Here is a 23992-nt window from a genome sequence, read left to right on the forward strand (position 1 = left end):
TTTCCTCGGGAGGGAGGGAGGAGCCGCCAGGCGGAAGTGACGCACGCAGGGGAGCCGGACCGGAAGCAACGCGAGGCGGCTGCCAGGCGGTGGAGCGCACCCGCTGAGGCGTCTCTCCTCTCTCTCTCTTTTCTCGGCCAGGCTTTGCTCCGCCGCCGTCCCCGCGCCAGAGCCATGTCGGCGCCCGGAGGAGCCGGCGGAGAATTCGGCAACCCGCTGCGCAAGTTCAAGCTGGTTTTCCTCGGCGAGCAAAGCGGTGAGGGAACCATCCTCCCCCCCCCGCGCGCGTGGTGTGGGGGAGGGGCTGCCCCGCCACACACACACACACACACACACAAAAGGGAGGGGCGAGGGGGGCGAAAATAGGCACGAAATGCAGCGGGGAGGGGGAGGGGCGGCGACGCCCTCCCTTCTTTCCCCTCCCCCCCCTCAGCGTCGGGCTAGGATGTGGGGGGGGGGCTTGGAGGAGGTTTTGGTTTTATTTTGTATTTTCTTTTTATGTCTCTTTTTTTAATCTCCCTTTTTGAGGGATTGTTGTGAGGGGTGGGGGAGGGAGGAGGGCATTATGGATGCTAACAGATAGAGACATCCACATTTAGGATATAGAATAGAATAGAATTTTTTATTGGCCAAGTGTGATTGGACACACAAGGAATTTGTCTTTGGTGCATAGGCTCTCAGTGTGCATAAAAAGACAAGATACACTGGTCAAGAATCATAAGGTACAACACTTAATGATAGTCATAGGGTAAAAATTATAAATCGTAAGGATACAAGCAACAAAGTTAAAGTCATGCAGTCATAAGTGGGAGGAGATGGGTGATAGGAATGATGGGAACAGAACAGAACAGAACAGAATAGAGAAAATAGAATAGAATAGAATAGAATAGAATAGAATAGAATAGAATAGAATAGATTTTTTTATTGGCCAAGTGTGTTTGGACACACAAGGAATTTGTCTTGGTGCATATGCTCTCAGTGTACATAAAAAGAAAAGATACATTCATCAAGAATCATAACACTTATTGATAGTCATAGGGTACCAAATAAGCAATCAGGAAACAATATCAATATAAATCCTAAGGATACAAGCAACAAACTTACATTCATACAGTCATAAGTGGAAGGGGATGGGTGGTGGGAACGATGAGAAGATCAACAGTAGTGCAGACTTAGTAAATAGTTTGACAGTGTTGAGGGAATTACTTGTTTAGCAGAGTGATGGCAAAGGACCCCTTGGGATCCCCCATATCAAGACAACTTACTTTTATGTGCGGCCAGAACCTGAAAACAACATTGAACACAAAATGGTACTTAAGCAAATTGGTTCGGTTGGGATTTGCATACCTGGGACTGATTGGGGGTAGATATTTTGACGCCGAAATATAATTTTAGGCCATTTTATTCTGATATATATATATATATATATATATATATATATATATATGTATGTATGTATGTATGTATGTATGTATGTATGTATGTATCAAATGATAATACATCTAATCCTGTGACTATTGTATTTTGCCCGACTTTTATTTTAAATTGATTGTAGGAGATTTTGATGGTGATACGTGTTTGGACCTTGTGTTTTTGATATGGTCTATAGCAGAGGTCCCCAATCTTGGCAGCTTTAAGACTTGTGGACTTCAACTCCCAGAATTCCCCAGCCAGAGGAATTCTGGGAATTGAAGCCCACAAGTCTTAAAGACTTAAGGTTGCCAAATTTGGAGACCCTTGCTGTAGCTGGCTGGAGAATTTTGGGAGTTGAAGTCCACAAGTCTTAAAGCTGCCAAGTTTGAAGACCTCTGACCTATAGGCTAATCAGTAAAACTAACTTGAGGATGAGGAGAAGTTGCTGGGTGGCTGCACTTGCATCCTCCTGCCGGATCTTCTCCCCTCCCCCCCCCAATCCGTTTGCTTTGCTTCATTTTCAGATCACCCCTTTTTCATCCTGTCTTTTTATGCTTGTGTTTTAAAAAAAATGTTTATCATTTGTATTCGGTATACATGCCTTGAATTGACTATATTGGGAGGAGGGAGGGAGGGCCGGTTTGGTTGTAGGGATTGAAAGGCACCTGATTAGAAACTGGGAAAATGTGAATCAAAATAATAATAGAGCTTGGGAGGGACCTTGGAGGCCTTCTAGTCCAGTCCCTTGCTCAAGCAGGAGATACCTTTTCAGACAAGGCTCCTCTTCTTCTGAGTTCTAGTCCTGCCTTAGGTATGAAGCCACCTGAGTGATCTTGGGCCACTCACATAGCACTGGTGAGGTTACCTGGGTTTGGGTAATGAAACCTCTGCAAAGTAAACAAGCTCAGAGAGCATTAAGGATCCCACAGTCCTCCTCCTCCTCCCCCCTGCAAACCCCACACCCTTTGAGTACTGATGATGTTACCCCAGGTAGTAATGAAACATCTGCAAGAAAACAACCCAGCTCAGAGAGCACCAAGGACCCCACAGTTCAACCCTGAGCTACAAAGATTTGTCTTTATTGACACATTTCTCTCAATCTTGGGAAGGAAGCAGCAGCAAATCAATTTTTAAAAAAAACCTTGCCAAGAGAACTGCAGGGAGTTGCCCAGACAATTAGCCAAGAATCAAGAGTGACTTGAAGACACACACACACACACACACACCAAAAATTCCCACCAGCCAAGAAATTATCAGCCGGTAATGCAGGTAGTTGCTAGGGGTCAAAACCTGATTTGAAGGTACCTAAATATGTATATATGTGTGTCAGCTCAGGGCAGCAAAAAAGGCCTAATACTGCTGCCTCTTATTTTTCCCATCACAACCACCCTGTCAGGTGGATTGGCCTGAAAGAGAGGGATTTATAGTTACCTAGTCGTGAAGTATGCTCTGTCCCATAATAGGGTAGATCAGGTTGCCCTGACAAAAAAACCACTTAATTTTCCCCCTGGTATAGTCGACAAAGGGAAGAGAGGCTGTGGCTTAGAGGTTAATACATCTACCTAATATGCAAGTAGCCTGGGTTCGAATCCTAGAAGGGTTATAGCTAGCTGATGAGAGCTAAATAGCTTGAAATAGATCTATGCTAGTCTCCCTTTATTTCTTTGTCAATAAAACATAAATTCAACTCGCCTAGTCATGCTTAAGGCAAGACTAAAACTCAACATCTCCTGGTCGATTGGCCCAAAGTCACCCAGTTGGCTTTCATGTTTAAGGTGAGGCTGGAACTCACCATCTCCTGGTTTCTGGGCCAGCCCCTTCACCCTCACATCAAACTGGCTCTTAAATAAGTAGAGTTGCTGTGGTTAAGGTCCCCATGATCTTGAGCGTTGGCTTATTTTGAGAGGTTTATCTTCATTGATAGACTGGCTGGGGTTTGGGGCTTCAGGAGTGCCCACACAAGCCACGTTAAGGGCAGGCAGGGATGGGAGATCACCATTTATCATTTTTAATTTAGATGTCTAAGGCTGAGGACTCAGGGCACTGTAAAAACAATGTTTTCAACAGGATTTTTAAAAAAGGAACAATACATTAAAAACCAGATTTGACAATGGTTTTTATTTGCCAGGGTGTATTATGAAAAATAAGAGTAAAACATCTGAGAATTTCATATTCCCTACCTATTACATCATAGTTACTGCTGCAGTGTATCATTCTTAATTACCATATTTTTCGGAGTATAAAATGCACCGGATTATAAGACGCACCTACCTTTTTTGGTGAGGAAAACAAGAAAAAGAAATCTGCCTCTGCTCCCAGCAATTTTGTCTCATTACAGCAAACAGCCTGCTTTACTTTCGTTTTCATTTTCAGCATAGCTTGATTAGCACAAGGAAAAAGAAAAAATCTGCTCCAGCAATTTACCTCCTTGCAGCAAGCAGCAGAGGTCTGCGCAAAACAGCTGAGAATGGGGAGGCCGATCCAATCAACTTGTGCTAATTAGGCTATGCTGAAGCTGAAAGGAGCTGTTTCTTCTTGCTGTTTGCTGCAAGGAGGTAACTGCTGGGAGGCAGAGGCCAAAGGGTGGGGGCCAGTGGGTGGGCAGGGCTACATTTGGTATATAAGACGCACCTAAATTTTCACCCCCTTTTAGGGGGGAAAAAGGTGGATCATACTCCGAAAAATACAGTAGTTAATTATAATTACATCATGTTACATGTTGCAATTTAGGTAAGCAAAGGCAATTAATGGATATACAAGTTATGAAGCATTAATAGTATTATTTCATGATATTTTGCTTCCTCAGACTGATTTGAAAGTGGCGCTATTCTGATTTATACCAGACTGCTAATTTGTATTAAGGTGTGTGAAATTAGTCTTGCAGATAAGTTGGTTCAGATGGCATAATTTTGGCACATGAACCCATTTATACTTATGGAACCCCTCCTACCACAACTGATCGCATGAAGGAATCCTTAACATCCCAGAGAGCCACTCCTAGATATGTATGCTAACAATAGCTATGTATAGTAGCATTTATACAATATGCTAACTATAACTATGCCTTTATTTGTACATGATTCTCATGTCCATTTTAAAAGGGGAGCAGACTGAGAGATCATAATTTTTTTGGCTTATGTTAGTAGATTCAATAATTTTATTAACTATAGAATAATTTTAAAAAAGAGAGATTTAGCTTTATTTTGAGATTAACTTTTGATTTACAAATGTACATGTGTGTAGCCAAGCTTCCAGGTTGTACCAATATTTTAAATAGAGCATAATAACTTTTTAGTGTGGTACCACTAAATTATGTCACACCATTGGTTCTGATGATAAGCTCTAGCAATGGCAGTTTAAAATTCACATTTTAACAGAGATCCTTGTTTACCTTTTTATATACTTATCAAACAGAACTCAGTCCACATGTGTCAGACACTTCTGGTTGTCAGAAAATATAAAATAACCTCTGTAACAACTTCTGAAAGTAACAGCAGATCCAAAAGTCCATGCAGATTTTACTAACGTATCTTATTTTTAAAGAATGGGATTACATTGTATGATGAACAAATCAAAGTTTCCTGATGGCTTGGTATTATTTGTTTCTTTAACAACATGCCTACTGTTTTATGTATTTTATTTTATTTGTATTCCACCTTTATTTTTACAAACAACTCAAATTAACTTATACGTATTAAATTAAACTTATGCATAAATAGTTGTGCTTCTTTTTTTTGTAGTTGGAAAAACCTCCTTAATCACTAGATTTATGTATGACAGTTTTGACAACACTTATCAGGTAAGAGTCAAAAAGATGATCCCTTGTACCATTTCAGATTAATTATCAGACTACTTTAATCATGAGAGACTATACATCTAGAAAGATAAGAGTTCACTGCACTCATATTTTTCCATTTGAGGAAAAGCATACTAAAGCATAACTAATTTCCAATCATTAAAATCATACAAAAGCTATGAAAGTCACATTTTGTTCAGATTAAAATTGTAGATGAAACACAGCAAAGAGCGTAGTCACATGGCACTCAGTAAAGATTTGATTAAATCGAAGTTTTCCTGTTCCTGCTGCCTGACATGCGAAGGTAGTATCTGATCATTTATATCATCTGAAAAACTGCTTTCAAGTTTCACATAACTTGCAAAACATAACTTTTATTCCGCTAACTACAGCTAACCCTCACTTTAACTATGGTAATTAGGACCATAGCCACTGTGTGGCTGCTAAGCCACACAGTCACAGCTTGTGATGTCACATGACTGTGCCGACTTAATGATGGAACTTCCAGTTGTGATTAGGCAACTTCTGTGCGTCATTAGTTGCCATGCTGTATGATCATCATTTGCAACCTCCTGCCAGTTTCTCCATTGACTTTTCTTGTCAGAAGCCAGCAATGAAGGTCGCAAATGGTGATCCCATGGCTATGGGGCACTGGGATGGCCATAATTGCAAGATGGTTTCCAAATGTCCAAATTGTGACTGTGTGATCAAGTGAATACTGCATCAGCTGCAACTTCAAAGACGGTACAATAATTCTCCTTGTTCCTCTTACCAAGAAAATTTATACAAAACGTTTTATAGATGGCATTTACCACCTGCTAGGTTAGTTAAAATGTTTAAAAATATGTCTAGCAAATGTTGGAAATGTAACCAAAAAACGGGCACATTTTATCACTTTGACTTGTGTCAAAGCAAAAAAAATTTTGAGCAAAGATACACAGGTGGCTAGAAAAGATGATAGGGAAACATGTAGATTTTAAATCTGAACTGTTTTTATTAGGTATAATATCAGAAAAGAATTGATAGGAAAAGTTTGTATTTAATATTAAATGTCTTAACAGCAGTGAGGATTATATTTGCACAGTACTGGAAAAATAAAGAGAGAGGAAGATACTAGATTGTGCAGAAATAGATAGATTGACATTGAAAATTAGAAAGAAGATATAGAATATATATATATATATATAGAATATTATCAAACATGGAATTTATTTTACCAATGGTTGGAAAAAAGTGGTAGAGATTAAGAATGTAAATTTGTACTATTAAGAAAATTAAATATCCAGACAACACAATGTTTATTAAGCACTAAAGAAATGTATTTAATGGAAAATCAATTATTTTTTTTTAAAAAAATAATAATTTCCTTGTTCAGCTCTATCATAACATGGAATAGTTTCTGAACATTAAAATAATCCCAAATTCTAAATCAGAACCTAGCTGACTTTGTTTGAGCATCTTGTTTGATATAAATAGCACGTGTACAGTTTCTTAGACTGTTTAAGTGCTTTTATGAGAGAGTCTACCCAACACCAAAGTGTATTTGCCATGCTTCCTTGGGGACAGCATAGAAGTAGTTTGTAGTTGCCTTTTTCAGAGAGATTTTTAGTCTCTGCATAAGAACAGAAATTAATGCAATTAATAAGAATTTAATCTCACACAAATCCATAACACTCTTAGTCTAAAACCTTCAGTGTAGTTTCAAAAATTGCTGATTCTCATCTATGAAATATCAGGGAAAGATACTTAATATTCTGTTACGGTTTGTGAACTATGAATTGGATTTAAAATAATACTACATACGCCGATTATTATTTTGTGTTCAGTATTCTCTGATTTCCAACCTAATGTTCCCTGGCGTGTTCTTTTTAAATAAAGAATGTTTTTTATGGTTCAAAAATGAATCTTTTCTCATTTTTCCAGGCCACCATTGGAATTGATTTCCTTTCAAAGACTATGTATTTAGAAGACCGCACGGTAAGTGGATTTATCTGTCTGCTAAGGTTTGATTGATTCATCTCTCTCGCAATCCCATGTTACTTTCCCCCATCAACATGATCTGTGGCTTGAATCTCCAGGTGGGAACCTAGGGGTACCAGTGTGCCCATAGATATTCTTGAACTCTCATATGTTTTCTCCCCTGATTGCCTTTTACATTAAAAAAGTTAAAGTTTTCAAAAACGGAAGATGGCACATTGAAATCATTTTCATTCCATAAATACATTTACCCTTAGATTTCCAACTTTTGCCTGGATATCCTTCAACTTGCCCCAAGAAAAAACTAAGCATAGCATGGGAGGTAAATGAATTGTTTTGTAAATTGTTATATCCTCTGGAAGCTGTGATTGAAGCCCACCTTCAATTCAGTAATCATTTTATGAAGGTTTCCTTAAACATGGTTTCAAAATAAGCCTTCACTCCAGTCTATAGGAAGAAAGAATTGGCAGATTGAATATATTTCATTGACGCCCATTTTACAATCTGTGATTGGATACTGGCAGCTTGGTGTGGCAATTCCATTGTTTTATCATTGGTCCAGAGTGCAGGCTTGATCTGAATTTCCTTTAAGGGTTCAAATCCCTAGTGCCGTGTAATGGGGTGAGCACCTGTTACTTGTCCCAGCTTCTGCCAACCTAGCAGTTTCAAAGCACATAAAAAATGCAAGTAGAAAAATACCTTTGGTGGGAAGGTAACAGCGTTCTGTGCACCTTTGGCATTTAGTCATGCTGGCCACATGACCACGGAGACGTCTTTGGACAGCGCTGGCTCTTCAGCTTTGAAACAGAGATGAGCACTGCCCCCTAGAGTCAGGAACAACTAGCACATATCTGCAAGGGGAACCTTTACCTTTAAGATACTCTTTTAAGGAGGAGGAGAGAAAGGGCATGTAAGGTATCCATGCCTTAGATCAGATTCTATTAAGCTTGCAAATCAGACTAGCTACATTTTTCTCATTTTTCTCTCCAGCCTCATGGCACTGCCTTTTATTCTGTCTGGTGCATGGGCCAGTCTGCTGATTTTGGCAGCTTGAGGGAGACCAGTCTACCATCCTGTTCTTACAACAACGCAAAAAGATTTTGAGGACCAACTATCCCTATGGATGAAGCCTAGATTGAGAATGCCTTTGTCATGCAGCAAATATGATGCCTGACAAGGGTACAAACCTAGATCTCTTTGTCCAAATACTTATCCATGAGGTCAGATTGCCCTTGTTTTACTCAGCCGACCTCTTACACAGTCTGAAGAAGCTGTACCTTGAATATTACTTCGTTGTTGTTGTTTTTAATTTTAAGGGATACCAGGAACATTGTAATTTGGGATGAGTTTTCATCTTAGCCAGAACAGAGATTTTATACAGTTATATATGAAGGAAGTCAGCTTTACAGGGCAAGATAATTCTTGTCTTAAGTTGTCGTCTGGACCAAACAATAGATTTTTTTACAATTGTGGATATTTTGAATGGTCAACAGTAGCCTCCATCCACCAACTCAGTAACTGCAGATACGTTGAAGTATCTTGAGCCACTTCCTGATTTACCGTAGGGTGAACAGCAGTTTTTTCCTCATGGAGTGCCTCTTGTTTGTGAGTGATGAGTTTTGTCTTCATGATTGACTTGCTTAGCACAGTAGAACCAGGACAGAAGTTGTGCAACAGAAGCAATTCCATGATGGCCTGGATGGACTTGCAGTTCCTGAACCCGGAATAAAGCATAAGGAAAGATAATAGTAGAAGATTCAAGCCAAATGATTCATGGGATTGTTGGGGGTGGGAAAATAAAGGCTACCAGGTCTTTCATAAAGAGTTCCATCTGGAGGAATAGATGACAAAAGCTTTTTTTTGTTTGCTTATTTAGGAAAAAAACATGACACTTCATTTTTAGTTTTACGCTGCATTTTAGTTTCATTTTAACTTCCCTCTTATTTATTTGCATTGTTTCTTTTGAGTGTTGTCATTTTTTTTAATTTCACATGCATTTTGCTTTATGTTTTTTTATTTTTGTCCATATTCCTGCTCTTCTCTTTCCTCCTCTCCACCCTTCCCTCCCCCCTCCCCTACATTTTCTCTTTTCCCAGATCAGGCTGCCGCTGTGGGCCGGGGGAGATTCCGCAGCCTCATTCCCAGCTACCTCCGGGACTCTGCTGAGGCTGCCATTGTCTTTGACCTGACAAGTAGGTATTGGGGTTTAAGCTCAGCAGGCCCCTTGCTCTGATTGAGGGGAGAACTGAGTTCTAGTTCTCAGAAAGCATCCAGGACTCCGTTCACCCCTCCCAAAGAGAGGCAGTGTTCCATGACATTCAAGCCATGACAAACAGTTGAATAGAATCTCTGGCCACGAATAAATGGGCAGGCCTGGCTTTTATTTTATTTATTTATTTTTTAATTTGGAAGGGACAATAAGATGAGCATATGTCTTCTGGACATACTGATTTTGTATCCCTCCCAAAAGTAATAGATCTTATTGAAATTCTGTGGTATATACCAGTTTTGATCAGAGCACATGAAGTTTCCTGCTTCCTAAGGAAGAGCTGAGATGAAAGCTAACTCTTCTCATTGAGTTCCTCTCCTACTTTTGAATATACCCCTGTATAACTCATAACGCTTTATAGCTCCACAAATTACAGGTAGTCCTTGACTTACGACCACAAATGAGCCCAAAATTTTTCTGACTAAGCGAGATAGTTGTTTTAAGTAAGTTTTGCCCCATTTTAATACCTTTCTTGCCACAGTTGTTAAGTGAGTCACTACAGTTGTAAAGTTAGTAAGATGATTGTTAAGTGAAACAGGTTTCCCCGTTGACTTCGCTTGGCAGAAAGTCACAAGAAGTAATCACATGACCCTGGGACACTGCAGCCGTCATGAGTCGGTTGGCAAGCATCCGAATTTTGGTCACGTGACCACAGGGATGCTACAACAGTTGTAAGTGTGAAAAACGGTCATAAGTCAATTTTTTTCGCTGGGACTTTTTGTAACTTTTAATGGTCACTAAACGTCAGTCAAGGACTACAGGTACAGAAAAAATTCTCCCAAGGATTGTGTGGGAACAGTTAGCTTTGACATTTTAGTTGGCTTTATTTGAAAGCTGAATTGTTTTCTCTTAATTCCTCTGCTGTTGACAATTCTGTATACATCTTAATTTTTTTTCTGTATATTCCCACTTTTATTTGCTTATATATTTTGAGTCGCTCTTCATCAAAAGCTGTTTTAGTGCCGTTCATGCTAACTTGAGAATTGCAAAAAGAAAACTTACAAGTTTGTTGTAGGCAGAAAAAACATTGGTTAACTGAAAGTGATGAGCTCAGACCACTCCATTCCAACCTCAGATCCTTCTGTATATTCCAGAAGTCATCCAAATTGGCTTATTCTAAGTGATCTAGAACCTGGAATATTTTGATACTTCTACTAATAATAATAGCAATAGCACCTGGATTTATATACCTCTTCATAGAGTTTTACAGCCCTCTCTTAAGAGGTTTAAATCAGCATATCGCCCCCAACAATCAGGCCCTCATTTTACCGACCTTGGAAGGATGGAAGGCTGAGTCAACTTTGAGCCGGTCAAAGACTGTGGACAGAGTTAGTCTGCAATACCCCACATTCTAACCACTCTGCCACAGGAGCTCTCATAATCCTATAAAATTCAAATGAAAGCCATACTTGTAAACTATTTAGACAGGCAAGAGTCAACTTAATATCATAGTTAAGGCAGAGAGAAGAAATTGGAAGACTGAATTCTAACTCCTGAATCACCAAACCAGTTGGGTGACTTTAGCCAGTCACTCTCTTTCAAGCTAGAATGACAATGGAAAGTCACTTCAAAAATCTTGCCAAAAAACACTGCTTTAAAACTGCTGCACCCCCTTCAAAACTCTTACTATAATTAATAGGTTCATCTTGAAGATGTAAAAAGCTGATGCAAACAATGGTTCGTATAAAATGGTTCATGTTTTAGGAAGCAGACGACTGCTGTATCTGGAAGGTCTTTCGAGGCAAACCTTTTGTTTTTTTCCTCCCCTAATTATAAAGTCAGAGCAGTCTTAACAAGATAACTTCACCATATGTAGCTGCGTTTTAATTTTTATTGTTCCTGTAAATATTCAAAAATAAAATTTGTTGGTTACCATTGTAGAATATGCTTAAGGAGACATATTTTATTTTCTTATCTTCCTGGAGAAATTGTTGACAAAGAAGCTTGGGTGTTGAAAATATTCCTGTGTTATATTTAAGGCTCCCTGGAAAATGGGCATTACTGGAAGACTTGGTGGGATATACCTTTTTATAGAGCCGTGATGGCAAACCTATGGCACATTCCAGAGGTGGCATGTAGAGCCCTCTCTGGGCGGGCACGCCGTCACCAGCTTCTCTTCTGGTTTCAGAAAATAGCCTGAAGACGGCCTGAAAAATGGCCAAAACGGCCAAAAAATAGTCATACAGTGCTGGCCAGCTGGTCATCGGGTCTCTGGCATACACGTGAATGTGCGTTCTGGTTTGGGCACTTGGTGCCGAAAAGGTTCGCCATCACTGCTCTAGAGCATTGATCATATTGGCATAAAATCTCCCACTAGAAATAACTCCCCCCAGTACAATTTTTTTTGCAGTGATCCCACATAGTAGGGTCCCTGATAGATTAGCGTAATGCAGCTAATTTTCTTTTTCTCCAGAACAGATCCATTCACCTTCTATTTATACCGGAAACAAAAGATTATGGTAACAAATAAGTGTTGTTATTCTTATTTTAGGGTGATGTGCAAGCAAGCATCTCCTCCCTTTCTGGCTGTAGTTCATCTCTTAATTCTCCTTGTAGCATCTGTGCTGAGTTGCTTCCGCTACTAAATATTTCCCCTTATTTTTCTTCATTACCCCCATTCCCATTATTATATTTAATAATTATACAACTAGATGGGAGTCTTGTGATTTTGGCAATGTACAAACTTAACAAATCAACAGCATTTTCTGCAAGCAGGTACTGAAGTTCGGGCCTGTTTTTAAAGTCATTCACTTTGTACCAGTAATTCATATTAAAACGATACGTTATTATGCCAGCCATTCTTGACTTGGGGCTTGCCTTGATGAATGTGTACTGGCTTAAAAAGAGGCTTTTAAAAAGAGACTGGACAGCCACCTGGCTGAAATGGTATAGGGTCTCCTGCTTGAGCAGGGGGTTGGACTAGAAGACCTCCAAGGTCCCTTCCAACTCTGTTATTCTGAGTAGAGCAGGTGACCATCTGACAGGCGTATTTTTTCTCACCTTCATTTGTAGTTCAGTCCTTATTGGTGACCGTGGGACACTGCAGTGTTGTAATTGGGAGGCAGATGCTGAACACCCAGATTGTGATCATATGACATAAGGGACACACTGCGGTTGATGTAAGCTTAGGACCAGTCATAAGTACCATTGTTCAGTGCTGTAAGAAGTTTAGTCACTAAATGGGTGGTTGTTAAGCAAGGACTATATGTATATGCTTATCTAGTGGTCCCACATAACCCCATAATATTCTTTCCCATGCTTCATTAATCATATTGGTTGTGTTTTGGAAATAGCAGTAATATCTTCAGCCAGTGATAGTACTTGGCTCTCAAGCGAAACCATCAGCTTGAGTAATTAACTGGGATGATCTTCATTTGTAGGTTCAGCTAAGTGGTTTTTTTCCCCCCTCTGGTAGTTGTCAAGTATATCAGGCCAACAACACAGGCCCAAACTGAAAGAGAAAATACAATTTTATTCATGGTGTGTCCTAAATTGAAATGAATTTGTTTCTACTAAGTCAAATTACAGACAGTTATCACACAAGCATTCTGACTTCTGAGGCTCCTGGCTCTTGGGGCTGTCAGCTGAGGTTTTAAATTCTTATTGAGTGTGCATCCTCCAACAAGCTCAGTATGAGTAATGTTATCTCATACTTTTTTCACTCGGAAATCTTTATGGCTAAGCAGGGATTTTCTTTGTCTGGTTCTCTTATCATTATGCCCCATCCATTATTACAGAAGTATATAGTATTGTGTGTTTTGCAGGAAGAAACGTTTTCTGTATTGCATGCTCAAAAATAAGAAATTTGGTTCCACTTTATATGGAAGGTTAACTTCTATGAATCTGTCAGATTTCTAGTGGTGACTGTATGGAAAATCGAATATGCGATACTGCAGTGTTATTTTCAACCCAAATGAAATAGATTTTCTAGGAAATAATGACTTTTTGAAGGAAGTTTTTCTTATATAACCCCCATTGTTTTATAGCATGCAAAGATCAAGTAGTCCATGACTCTGTAATTAATCTGTACCACTGGCATTCTCATTTGTCTTGATGGAGAGTTTTTGGAGTGAATTTATTAGATAGCAGAGAGCAGTAGCCTGTGATGTGAAAATTTTCTGTATTTTTGATGCCCATGCTACATTTTCTGATGAGATATTTGTATACAATCCTATAGAATTCCTTCTAATGCATTGCCTTTTCTCTAAAGGACATTTTCTTTTCTTCTTTTTCTTCTTCTTCTTCTGCCTTGTGTCTTTCTGTTTCTTCCCTGGGCTGGTACCAGCAGGTCCGACTTCAGCTTTGGGACACAGCAGGCCAGGAACGGTTCCGTAGCCTCATTCCCAGCTACATACGTGACTCAACAATTGCAGTGGTAGTCTATGACATTACAAGTGAGTGAGAGATTTGTGTCATGGTGTACCAAAACACTTTGCTCTAGGAGAAATCTGAGCCCAGAAGCCCTGAGTCATCCATGAAGGCTCAGTGGGCACAGCTCAGGTGAGGCCATGCTGACAAGCAGAAGGCCCTTAGGGCCTAGGCAAAGAACCAAGCTTTGTTTGTTTGTTTATCTGTTTGTTTGTTTATATGTCATATTTCTAACCCACCCATCTCCCTCAAAGAGGGCCTCTGGGCAGTGTACAATATTATATAACCAGTAAATAAAACAATGCATGAAAATTAACATCAGAAATTAGAGTTAAGCTTTTCAAAATTATAGAATAATGACGATTAAACATCAAAAGGGGGAAATCTTACAATGGCCATTTAACATTGGATTATTACCAGTGCAGGGGGGGGGTGCTCTCAAGGGACTAGACAGCCCCAGTTTTGTGAGGTTCTCCGTGTTGCCACTCAAATCTGCAGAGCGAAGTGTTGACCGCTTTATGAAAAGCCAAGAGATTGGGGACTTTCCTTACCTCTGGGGAACGAGATGTTGCACAAAGTGGGGGCAGCGGCAGAGAAGGCTCTCTTCCTAGGCCCCACCCGTCGAAATTCTTTGACTGGAGGGGTCTGTAGCATACCTTCCTTGCCTGGTCAAGTGAGACGGGCTGGTGAGGTAGGAGGAAGCCGCTTCTGTGGGTCTTAATATTCCATAGGTGTTAATTCTGTTCTTTGACCCGACTGTAGTGCATTGAGCTACCTTCTCCTTGCAGATCTGAATTCCTTCCAGCAAACCTCCAAATGGATCGACGATGTGCGAACAGAAAGGGGAAGTGATGTCATCATCATGCTGGTGGGCAATAAAACTGACCTTGCAGATAAAAGGTAATTATAGGGTTTGAAAAGAGAATGTTTGGGGCAGGGAAAGGGGACGATGTACTAGAAAATGTGTGGCTAATACTTGGAAGAGCCAAAGAAACTGCATTCCATCCAGAAGTTGCCCTTGGGTATTCTTTGCCCTTGGGTATCAGTTTGGGATTGTTGGGAGTATTGCAACAGCACATACATACTGCCTCACAGTGCTTTACAGTCCTCTCTAAGCAGTTTACAGTCAGCATATTGCTCCCAACCATCTGGGTCTTCGTTTTACCAATCTCGGAAGGATGAAAGGCTGAATCAATTAGGTCAGGATTGAACTCCTGGCAATGAGCAGAGTTACCCTGCACTCCTGCATTCTAACCACTGTGCCACCACATCTCAGCAATGCCTGGAAGACCACAGATTCTCTACTATTTGGCATGCAGAAAATGTCTTTTTCTTTCCCTTTTCATCAAAAGAGCAGAATTAAATATTGGAAAGGACCTGGCAATATCAGAGTCGATGCTGTAGTGAAATGGACACACTAATTTATTTCTTTTATCTCCAAGGTAGATTAAAAAAAAAATTCTTGCAGCTTACTCTACCAGCACAAAAATATTATTCATGGACCTTAGTACCATTCCTATTATTTTTCACATCTAACTTGAGTGTGTTTGCCTTATTCTTCCGCCAGTAAAACTCCCGGGGAGGCTTACATAGATCAGTGATAAATTCCCTCCAGCTTGTAATGCAAAATTCATGACACATAAGAAAAGCAGTAGGAAGAGGCTGAGGTTGAGACACCATTGATGGAATGTAGCTGCCGCTGAGAGCTACAGTAGGGTAAAAGGCCTTACTTCTTTCCCTTAAGCTATGCTATTTTTTGGAAAAGCAGGATCAATTGTTCCTTGCTGTGCATCTTTTCATCTTTCTTATGTTGGCGTTTCTATTGGAGATGATCTAATAGGGTCTGTCCCAACATGTTCTCAAGCTGTTCTTTGAATGGAGGAGGTGAAATTTCTGATCACGGCGCAGTAAAATCCTCACTAGGTCATTGTGTGTGTGGTGTGTTTAGTGTCTTGTTAATTGGTATTCAGCGGAGGTACCTCTCTCTTGATCTTGCACGAATTCTTATTCACTGGAAGCCGCTTAAACAATAAGCTTGTTTTTGCACCCCAGAATTGAGCTCATGGAATAAGAGTTGGCTGGAATTCTTCCAGAGTAATACATTCCTTTTTTTTTTTTTTTTTTTTTTTGACTCTGCTGATTATCTTTAAAGAGTGCAAAGTGTTGGGTTTTATTTTCTTTGTTTTTAAATAACTACCAGCCAACTGGGAAACAGGCCAGTCAAAGGACTTACTGCTAGAAAGATTCGGTTTGATGGATGCATTAAAAGACTTACAAAAATGTTTTGAGCTTCTGAGGTTGCTTCTACTTTCATGGCATATTATTTCACAATATAGGTACCACCTCAAAGCAACTTAAATGAATTTCTGATAGTCAAGAAATCAGACAAGAAGAGTGGTGCGGTGGCCTAGAGGTGCCTCACAATCAGGAGGCTGTGAGTTCGATCTAGGTAGAGGTAGATATTTCTCTCTGAGCACAATGAGAATATATCTGCTGAACAAAGCTCTGTGTTGGTGACAGGAAAGGCATCCAGCCAGTAAACATCCTGCTAGCTCTATTCAGTTGCTCATACTCCATCCCGCAAGGGATTATGGGGTCGTTAAAAGATGATGGTGACGATGAAAGCAGACAAGACCCATTAAGGATGTGCCTTTGGTAGACATCTGTACAGCATGGGTCTGTAAAAAAATATATATGTATATGAAATCTTATTCTGTTCACCGCCCTGAGTCCTTCGGGAGAAGGGCGGTATAGAAATTCAATAAATAAATAAATAAATAAATAAATAAATAAATGGGTCAAATTGTATAGGAATGCAATAGGAAATCAAATAATTGGGCCTGAACTGTTTTAAAACAGAATCCCATCCATTAGTTAATTTTCCTTTTCATTTCTGCAGAAGAGGGCTTACAAAGAACATAAAAATTCAATAAAATAAACCAACAATAAAAGTTGGATTTACTATAGAAGTGGGTATGTATAGCTTGTTAGATTGCTGTCAGATAGTTAATTCCTACAGAGCTGCAAGACAACCTTTTAGGCAATATGGAACTCAGTCCAGCAAAAGCTATTAAATCATGCAAAGCTGCCCTTTCTGGTGGTTTTTTTTGCAGTCCCTTCCAGGAAACAAAAATAGGTTTAGCCAGTGCCATTGGCTAGCATTCATTCCTTAGAGCTTTGATTTAGTGGGACATAGAAATGCATAAAAATATGTTTTCATTACTGTAGATCTGATGAATTTAGTTTGCCCACAGCCTTCAGCCAAACATCACATGCCCCCTTGAGCTAATTTCGAAAGCCTTCTTGGGAAACTGTTAGTTTATGCTTTTGGCAGGCTGGTTGCAAAGGCCTCAGAAGTCTCGTTTCTTACTTTCCAGGCAGATTACTACAGAAGAAGGTGAACAGAGAGCCAAAGAACTAAGCGTGATGTTCATTGAGACTAGCGCGAAGACGGGCTACAACGTGAAGCAGGTAATTTTAACTGCAAGTTTCCATAGAAATTGTTCCATCTGGTTTGAGATCCCCCTCCCCCTCCTTAGCAAATGTGGGCTTCCTTTGCTTAACACCGACATCATCTACAAGATGAGCTTTTCCAGCTTTAATTAATGTTTCATTTTTAGTATCTTTAAAAAAGAGGAGCTGCAATGTCACTTTATTTATTTATTTATTTATTATTTATTTATTAATTCAATTTGTATGCCGCCCCTCTCCGAAGACTCAGGGCGGCTCACAATGCATTTAAAATCATTATAAAAAACATTTAAGAATTAAAAACATTAAAACTCATTCACACCATTCATGGCCGGATCTCGCCATTAAACTACTTCTGGTTTAAGGGCCTTTCATGCTAACTGCTGAAGGGCTTTTAGCTCTGTACATTGGATATGGAGATGTTTTAGCTCTTCCACGTCTATTCTCATGAGGGTAGACTTCATATTCCACTACATGCACTATGTTCACAAAGTTTGGGGTGTTATCTTTCAGCTTTTCCGCCGTGTTGCTGCTGCCTTACCTGGGATGGACAGCGCTCCCGAGAAGAGCAAAGATGACAGTATCCTTACCCTGCTGATCAGGAGCTTTGTACTGTATTTACAGACTTTTTCTGTCTACCGTGTCATTTTTAGAGATGATATTATTATTATTATTATTATTATTATTATTATTATTATTATTATTATTATTGAGATTTATATGCCGCCCTATCTCCAGCCAGACTCAGGGCGGCTCACAACAGTAAAAAACATCTAATGAAAAAGTTAAAAAGAAATTAAATCCAAATCTCATAATTTAACAGTTAAAAGTGCAATTAAGACTAACAAGTTAAAAATTAAAACCCCATCAGTCCAGGCCAGCCAAACGAAACAGCCACGTTTTCAGGTCGCAACGGAAAGAGCGGAGGTCGGGGGCCACTCGGAGCTCCAGGGGCAGTTGATTCCAAAGGGTAGGTGCGCCCACAGAGAAAGCTCTCCCCCTGGGGGTCGCCAGCCGATACTGTCTGGCCAACGGCATATCTAGCTGGTTCTTTCCCCCCCCCCCTCCATCGGTGATCTTACAGGCAAATTGCCAAAGTCAAGCAATTGGCCATCTCAACCTTCAGACCTGTCAATTTTGCATGTATCCAAAAGGACATTGAAAGGTTGTTAAGGTCCAACCTATTACTTCTGGAAGTAGAGTTGAGCCAGTTCACCTGTTTAAAAGAGGGGTCCCCAATCCCTGGGCCATGGACAACTATCAGCCCACGGCCCATTGGGAACCAGGCCGCCAAAACAGCAGGCAAGGGTGTGAAGTTTCATTTGTGCATGTGCGGGATTTCGGTTGCATGTGCAAAACTATTTCCCCACACACACACCGTCGCTGTTGAAACCACTGAAGCCATTGCCGCTACTGCCAGTCCTCAGAATGAAAAATGATAGGGGCCCCCACTTTAGAAGCTATTTCTGCTCTCTGAGTTTGTCTCCCAATAACCTTTTACTTGGAGTTGGGTTTTTTTCTGGAATGCTGACAGCTTCATTGTTTTCTTGCAGATGTTTCAGTATCCAAGCTAGGTAACATCCTCAGTGATATCATGTTACCTAGTTTGAATAATGAAACATCTGCAAGAAAACAACCAGGCTCAGAAAACACCAAGGACCTCTCAGAATTTAGTATTTCCAAAGGATAATTTAATCAAGGTGGTCCAGTTTTCATCTGCATCCATCCCGTTAATGTTTTGGATAATACTTCCCAAATGCCAGTGGGAAGGACAAGGGCTGATTCCCTCAGTAGCAATAGCAGTAGCACTTAGACTTATATACCGCTTCACAGTGCTTTACAGCCCTCTCTAAGCGCTTTACAGAGTCAGCCTATTGCCTCCAACAATCTGGGTCCTCATTTTACCCACCTCGGAAGGATGGAAGGCTGAGTCAACCTTGATCCCGGTGAGATTCAAACTGCCAAATTGCAAGCAGCCGGCAGGCAGCAGAAGTAGCCTGCAGTACTGCATTCTAACCACTGCGCCACCACAGCTCAAGCTCATTTGATGGGCTTTGTGGGATCAAAGAGATCTATTTGGGTTTTTGTGTGTGTGTGTTTTTCAGCTTGTTCTCCCACCATAGAGACGTGTTTTCCTTAACCTCTTCTCTCCAGTGATTGACATCAAACTAGAGAAACCTCCTGAGCAGCCTGTGACGGAGAACGGCTGTTCTTGTTAAATGTTCTCCAGCGTGGCAGCCCCCCCTTCCCAGTTAGCCAGTTCAGTCTCTCACCGAAGAGCTCCACTTCTTACTGACTACCAAAACACGACTGTTCCAAGGGCCGAAAAGGCCACTTTAATAGGCGATTGGAGTCATCCCGTCTCCTCCCCCCCCTCTCCCCACGTCGTGTGGACCAGCCCCAGTTGCTCCCGTTTACTGCATGGTGTGAACCCTCCAATGCCTCTTGCCCTTCGTTGGTTGTTGCACTTTGGTGCTGCTGCGGCACTCTTCTTTGCTAGGTTTTCCTTGCTGGGTTGTCCTATGAATGTGCAAGGGAGGAACTTTGTCCATCTTTAAAAAAATAATAATAATACTGGTAAACTTACCATAAAGGAGCTCATGCATTCTTCCCTTCTCCACCTCCCCCCACTTTTTCTTTTTTTAAAAAAAAACACCTTTCTACCGCTGTTTTTTTATTCATTTGCAAATCCTCTTGATTTAACTAAGTCTTCGTTGATAGCAAGAAGAAACGTGTCATCCTACTTAACGTTTCTGTTGTTGTTTCCTCACGGATGGTGCTAAGGAAGAGGGGAACCCCTCAGAGAGGATTGACACACGTTCTTCTCTCTCTTTCCAGATTACCTTAAGTATCTTTTTATCCCAAATGGACTGATTTATCCCTCCACCCCACCCCCCTCGTCCATTGCTGGATATGTACAGAGATGGTAGGCAGAAATGGACCGGTGGGGGGAAGGGTCCTGAGCCTTTATGTGGGAAACCTGGTTCCTGCATAGTGCTGAGTTGGGGAGTTTCCAAAATGGATGCGTATTCTCCAGCAGTTTATTCCACCTTGCTCTCTTCCCTTCTCTTAATACTCTCAGGAAAAAAAAAAATCTTCTTCTTCGTGAGTTTCTGAAGTAGAGGGTAGCTGGATTAAACAAGAGACTTCCCTAGGCTCAGACCAATGCCAGGAGCTGCTATTTTTACATAATTTATCACTCATGACTTATTTGAAATATGCAAAGTGCTTTACAACGGCCTCCACTTTTTGCTTCGTTCCTTGGTTTGTCATTTTGAATTATGTGTCTCTACATCAGTCTGCTCCAACCTGCAGATGCGCCGAACTACTCTCTTCTATATTTCCTAGGCACTAAGGCCCAGGATTTGCAAATTTGGAAAGTGTTAGGTTGGGGAAGAGTTCCCATAGACGGCTATAAGAGTCCTGCTGAGTCCTTGTCTCACTGTTGGAAGGTCCTCATTTTGAATTCTAGGTCTTTAGTCCACTCCTTTACCCTGGCCTTCAAAACCTAGATATCTAGTTAAACATGGAGTTGTTTTTATTTCATGTACAGTGGAAGAAATGCTAATCCTTGTCAGATGTCTGCTGGTTCTACAAAGAATATTGTACGTATTTAAAAGAAAAAAAAACTAGAAGTTTGCATAGATTTCTTAAGCTTCTGATTTAGCACAGAATTTATTTTCAGGTATTTGCTCTTTGACTGAATGCAAGTTGCACTAGCATGCAAACTAACATGGGAAGACAGGTAGAAGATGGCATGAACTGGATAATATTTTCTGATGATATTTGAATAACATGTTTTGTTTGTCTCCGTGTGATTGTCCTCCCGTAGATCAGCCTTCCTGAATTACAGCTCTTGAGTTCCTAATCTACGTGGCTACTGGCAGTATAGGCCAGTATTTCCTAACCTTGAGAAGTTTAAGATGTTTGGACTTCAACTCCCAGAATTCTGGGTGCTGAAGTCCACACATCTTAAATTTGCTGAGCTTGAGAATAGGCTGAAGATTGCTGGGATTTGTCATTTGAAACAAAAGATTATGGGAGTTGTGATCTGACCCATTTAAACAGTGCTGTGGAGAATGGGTCCTGTTGTGTTGGTCTTGCTTTTGAGTATAGTTTATAAAGATCTCTGTGCCTGTAATTTTACAACCAGGCGATGAGCTGATGCAAAGTATATAACTCATCGAGGTTGGGGATGATAAGGTGATATTAACCATTTTCTTTTGACTTGACTTGTGGAAGGATAGTAACACAAGATGTGGTCTTCTGTGATTTTTCTCACTTTTTCTGCTGAACATGGCCTGAGCTCATCTGAAGCCAAAGTCACTTTTATCCTCTTCTGAAAGAATTTGGGAATTAATACCAGAAACGTTATCCAAAATGAGTTCTGCCTATCCGACCCAGCATAAGCATTTCCTTTTCCCCATCTGAGGATTTCTTTGGTCTGCTTCTTTCACAGGGACTGAGCTGCAAACGATTGATTTTCTGCTTTGTCTAAAATGGCCTCCTCCTCCTCCCCGGCTGCACCCATTTGCCAACTCTTCTCTCAGAGTCCTGGGCAGCAGAGTTGAATCCTTCCCTTAAGTTCACAGGAAACCATCAAACGGGAAACGCTTTACATCAAAGGATGCTAATCTTTACCCAAGCAGTACTGCTACAGCCACAGTTATCTGCAAGATACATCATGAAGTACCCGAAGAAGGCTCAAACTCAACTTTCTTGCTTGAGAAACCATAGAGATGAGCCAATCTTGTTTCAGTTTATCGATGCTGCAGGAAGTTGGTGGCTTTTTCTTAGCCCTTTGGTGTTTTGCTGGTACCCCCTCGTCCCCAATCTAGAAGCCTCATGCATAAAGGATGACAACAGTTATGCAGATGCATAGAATATTTGTATTAGGCCTCTGCACGTCCACCCTCTTCCAGCACTCTTTCCTCTTCTCTCAAAGGTGCTTTTTCAAGAGGCCACCGGACTTGCATTTCGCTCCTCATCCAAGAAAGCGTCATCAGTTCTGACTCAGAACTAATGATGCTTTTTGGATGAGAAGCGAAATGTTTTCTTCCTCAAAGAAAAAAAAAACGTAGTCCGATTGCCTCTTGAAAAAAGCACCGTTGAGACAACCTGGATGACACAGGATTGCCATAGACCAGAGTTTTCAAATTTGGCAGCTTTAAGATTTGTGGACTTCAACTCCCAGAATTCTCCAGCCAGCTGGCTGGAGAATTCTGGAAGTTAAAAGTCCACAAGTCTTAAAGCTGCCAAGTTTGAAGACCTCTGCCATAGACACTCCATCCTCTTGTTTTTGGAATTGAGAAAAAAATCACATAGGTCTCCCTGCATTTAGAAATCGGTGCTTGTAAGGGCCAGCCTCTTAGCCCTGGCACCGAGACTTCCCATTGCTCAAAATTCCCGCTTTTCTGCTGCCTTTGAAGGCACCTGCAGCCTTGAAATCTTTGAAGAAGTAAGTGCGTTGAATTATTTCCAATTCTTAAAAGCACCACTGACCTCTTCCAGAATGTTGGCCACACCATATCGGGCTGCAGAGAGAATCAGTTCCCTTCTTCGATGTGCAAAGCTGCTCTGGCATCTTCCCACATGCCTTTTACCTGAACCCAGGTAGCCTGCGTTTATCCCTTTCCCTCTCCATCAGAATCAGCCAGCCTTGCAGAGCTTGGCTCCCTGGATTTCAAAAGCAACTCCCCCACCCCCCTTTGCAAAAGGCCTGTTCCCAACCTGTATAGATAACTATATATAGATCTAGAGAAAGATATATACTCCCTATTGTGTGGGAATTGGCAATGTCCTGTCACGTGTCTGTTCCTTTCTCCGCAGTTAACTGGGGCTGCTGCTCTCTCTCTCTCCCTTTTTCCTCCAGCCACTGCTGTCGTGGTGTTCTTTGAAGATGCACTGGAAAACTACTCTCTCTGGAGATTAGGGATTTAAAAAAATAAAATAAGAAAAAAATAGGAAAAAAAAGCATCAATGTTTGTGGGTCGAGATGGCGGTTTTGGGGGAAAATAACCTTGTGAACGACACTGTTCGCTTTCCCCTGCCTTCTCTGTGATTGTGTATAATACTTGAGTGTGTGTCTCGGGGTCTGCTGTCTCCTAGCTGTTAGCCAACTAAGTGACTCTTGATATATGAATATTGACTGTCAGACTGCAACTGTGTATCACACTAAATAAATTCAGTTCACCACAGTTTTTGGTGTCGTCGTGATGGGCTTTTAAGGAAACTCTTGCATCCGGTAATGCTCGCTTTCCAACTTTCGGCGAGAGGCTGTTGAGCGCATATTAAAAGAGCAAGAAATCCAGGAATCTAGTAGCAATTTTTTTTTCAGGTCACAACATTTATTCAAAGGCCAACGGACAGTTTTCATTCCCACTTTTTAATGGAAGCTAAATGGAGAAATGAAAGAAAGCACTGAACCTCTTAACTCGGCAGCCTTTTTTGCAAAGCTCTTCCGTAGCCACAAGGACCGAAAATTATATTTCAAGTGAAGAGAGTCGCTTTAGCTCTGGGATTCTTCCATGAACTCTGCCTCCATTCATCATTTAAAACAGACAATTTGTCTGTTTTAAAAGGCAACACACGGGGGTCCTTGACACGCGCTGATCTTGTTTGATTTCTTGCAGATCTAGTGATATTGGGTAGAGAAAGCAAGTAAGTCACCAAGCTCGGCACCAAGGACCCCACTGCTC

The 23992-nt window shown here is 40.8% G+C and overlaps 1 protein-coding gene across 2 annotated transcripts; it reads left to right on the forward strand.

The window, feature by feature from the left end:
- Nucleotides 1-33: 33 nt before the first annotated feature.
- Nucleotides 34-23491, forward strand: LOC117675939 (ras-related protein Rab-6B-like). 2 transcript variants are annotated; one of them, XM_034435007.3, is made up of 8 exons: nucleotides 34-256; nucleotides 5154-5212; nucleotides 7133-7186; nucleotides 13741-13849; nucleotides 14612-14723; nucleotides 17201-17294; nucleotides 17808-17874; nucleotides 19449-23491. In XM_034435007.3, the coding sequence occupies exons 1-8, from the start codon at nucleotides 175-177 to the stop codon at nucleotides 19511-19513; spliced, it is 642 nt and encodes a 213-aa protein (XP_034290898.1). In that variant the 5' UTR covers nucleotides 34-174; the 3' UTR covers nucleotides 19514-23491. The 2 variants fall into 2 exon arrangements, with proteins under 2 accessions (XP_034290898.1, XP_034290899.1); XM_034435008.3 differs by having other exon boundaries at nucleotides 52-256; nucleotides 13744-13849.
- Nucleotides 23492-23992: the final 501 nt, after the last annotated feature.

The sequence above is a fragment of the Pantherophis guttatus genome, chromosome 12 (genome assembly GCF_059756535.1).
Source record: "Pantherophis guttatus breed Tessera chromosome 12, ASM5975653v1, whole genome shotgun sequence".
In the NCBI taxonomy this organism is placed as follows: Eukaryota; Metazoa; Chordata; class Lepidosauria; order Squamata; family Colubridae; genus Pantherophis; species Pantherophis guttatus.